The sequence below is a fragment of the Oratosquilla oratoria genome, chromosome 39 (genome assembly GCF_046742065.1).
Source record: "Oratosquilla oratoria isolate Oo_2021 chromosome 39, ASM4674206v1, whole genome shotgun sequence".
Classification (NCBI taxonomy): Eukaryota; Metazoa; Arthropoda; class Malacostraca; order Stomatopoda; family Squillidae; genus Oratosquilla; species Oratosquilla oratoria.
In genome coordinates this window covers 46,946,754-46,949,253 of record NC_134815.1, presented here as the reverse complement: position 1 = coordinate 46,949,253, position 2,500 = coordinate 46,946,754, and the positions used below count along the sequence as shown (strand labels likewise).

At 42.3% G+C, this 2,500-nt stretch overlaps 1 protein-coding gene across 1 annotated transcript in view; it reads right to left on the bottom strand.

Moving 5' to 3' along the window:
• Positions 1-2,500, bottom strand: part of LOC143020400 (fringe glycosyltransferase-like) — a 120,747-nt gene that overhangs the window by 39,393 nt on the left and 78,854 nt on the right. Inside the window, exon 3 of the mRNA XM_076176823.1 lies at positions 978-1,080. Coding sequence (XP_076032938.1) covers positions 978-1,080 — 103 coding nt within the window. The remainder of the gene's footprint in view (positions 1-977; positions 1,081-2,500) is intronic.

Sequence of the window (2,500 nt, the reverse complement as noted above, 5' to 3'; positions counted from 1 at the left end):
CAATTCATCAATTATGCCTCCCTACTGGATCATTCCATACCCTTATTTGTATAATAGAGTAGGTGCTGGCTTTTGCAACTGCATGAGCTTTTCTTCGTTACTGAAGACTTCACTCAGTCCCACGATATTTCAGCTGATGTTTTCCAATGCTTCCCCAAACTTTCCAGTTTATGGTTTACTGACAGGGTTCTTACGTAGTAAGTTTACATCCTCATTTGGTTCAGGTTATTCGACGTTCAAGACTTAGATCTGATTCGGGATCACACTGCCCTTAGGCACAAAAAAAAAAAAAAAAAAAAAAAAAACTGCGGTTGGATCTTAAGGACACGATGGTCCAACAGGAATAACCGTTTCTGTATTGGCTGAGCACCAAAGGGTTGATTTGAGAGGTTGTGGCAGTAATCTCACCTTGCCACCCAGTTCCTATAGAGATATAACTCTGGTGCTACCTTATCTAATATATTCGGTGGAACCCTACATGTCTATAGGACTCTAAATGGTCCACGTCGTCATTATGACGGTGCCCCATATACCTATGATGAATTACCCTGTTCAACATCAGGAAAGTGCAAATTAATTCAACATTCCTTGGAATATTAGTACATACATATACCAAAGGCTTTTTCCCCCTTACATGGGGGATAGCCAAAAAGAAAAAGGCAAAGAAATCACTCCCACCCATTTCATTTCCCATATATTCCACTCCTCTCCACCCTCCTCCCTCCCTCTTATCTTGGCACCTCCTGGATGACGGGTCATCCCTGCATCCTGTCCACTGCCCTGGGTCAGGAGCACAGCACATCCACAGCAAGGCCGCTTCATAAATTCGGCGACCCCCCCCCCCCTCTCCGTCCCCTCATGCAGAAAAGGAGAAGACGGGGAGAAATCCCTTCGGGCTGCCTTTACTAAAAGTAAAGTAAAGAAAAGAGGTATTAGTACCCCAGGTTAATAAAAGCTGCTTTAGCTCATGTACTTACCGTTTGCCGCTCTCGAGAAATGCATCAAATTCTCTCGCCATCTTGCAGCAGAGGGCTCGTCGGTTGTGCGAAGAGGAACAGTTGGTGTTGACCATGTGGCCGCCTGCAACAAAAGAATCAGTCGAATTAGGTGAGGAAAGCGTAGTCATTGTGTGCAGAATATCCGTCCTGAATGTAATTTACAATTTAGATTTACGTAAGATTTGGAGAGACGAACTTAAGTTGATTATCCTTCTTAAGTTGTTACTAAGTTCTACTATTGTTCCATATCTCCACAATTAATAATATAATTCTTGGCATCAGAATGACCATTCAGTCTTAATGCAAGTTAATCTGTCAGTCTCTCCAAGACGAGAACTTCCTTTGTTACGCGCGCGCGCACACACACACACACACACACACACACACACACACACACACACACTCCGTCCCCTCATGCAGAAAAGGAAAAGACGGGGAGAAATCCCTTCGGGCTGCGTAAATTTTTTTCTCATACATACTGCCTCACCCTCCATCCCCCACCAACTCCCCCTCATGCATCATATCATGATACCTCAGATTCCTCAGCTTGCGTGATACCTCAGATAATTAGTCTTTCCGTTTAAATCGTTCTCACTCCAGAAGGACTCCCATCTTGTTTGTTTCCATCAACTAACAATTCCGTCCTTCCATCCGATCTCAGACAAAATTACTTTGTTACCAAGACGAACCACCCTTGAGGATCGGTCATCGATGCCCGGCGCCTCCGGGTCCCAGATTTTCGGGAAAAAAAAAATGGCTGTGTGGCGTCGACTGGACTCTTCTTTCAGGAGGAAATCATATCACAATGTCCAGCAGAAATTACATAATGAGAGAAAAAGACTTTTATTTATTTATCTATTAATTAACTAATTAATTTATTTATTTACTTATCTCTCTATTCATATATATATATATATATATATATATATATATATATATATATATATATATATATATATATATATATATATATATGTATTACTTTATTCATCTTTTGTCTTGGAAATATTGCTGCCCCCAGAATTCCGTTTCGATTTTAATACCTTTGCTACTTAAAGATTAACATCCCACTGAATGGAATCATCTTTTGTTAACCAGAATACAAAGAAAATACACTCCTTTGTACGTAAAAAGCATTAACTTCACACCCTCTAACACGTACACTCTTATATTTCATTCTCGTATCTCCATCCATTTCACCATCACCTCTGTCGTCGCCGGCCGCCCCCGTCTCTTCCATTCACACACTCTCGCTACCGTCTCGGTGGTGCCAGCCCCCCCACCCCCCTCCGTACCCCCACACCCCCGTATACTCCTCCAATTACTTCACCAATATTATCTTGTTTACTGTACCGAACTCACAGTCTTTGTGTAATAGGTGCTGATTAGCATCTAGGCAGAGGGATCAGAAGTGTTTACAGTGGTAATGGTGGTGGGTGAAGTGGTGGTTGTGGTGGTGGTAGTAATGGTAGATGTAGCATTGGTAGTTGTGGTAGGAGTGG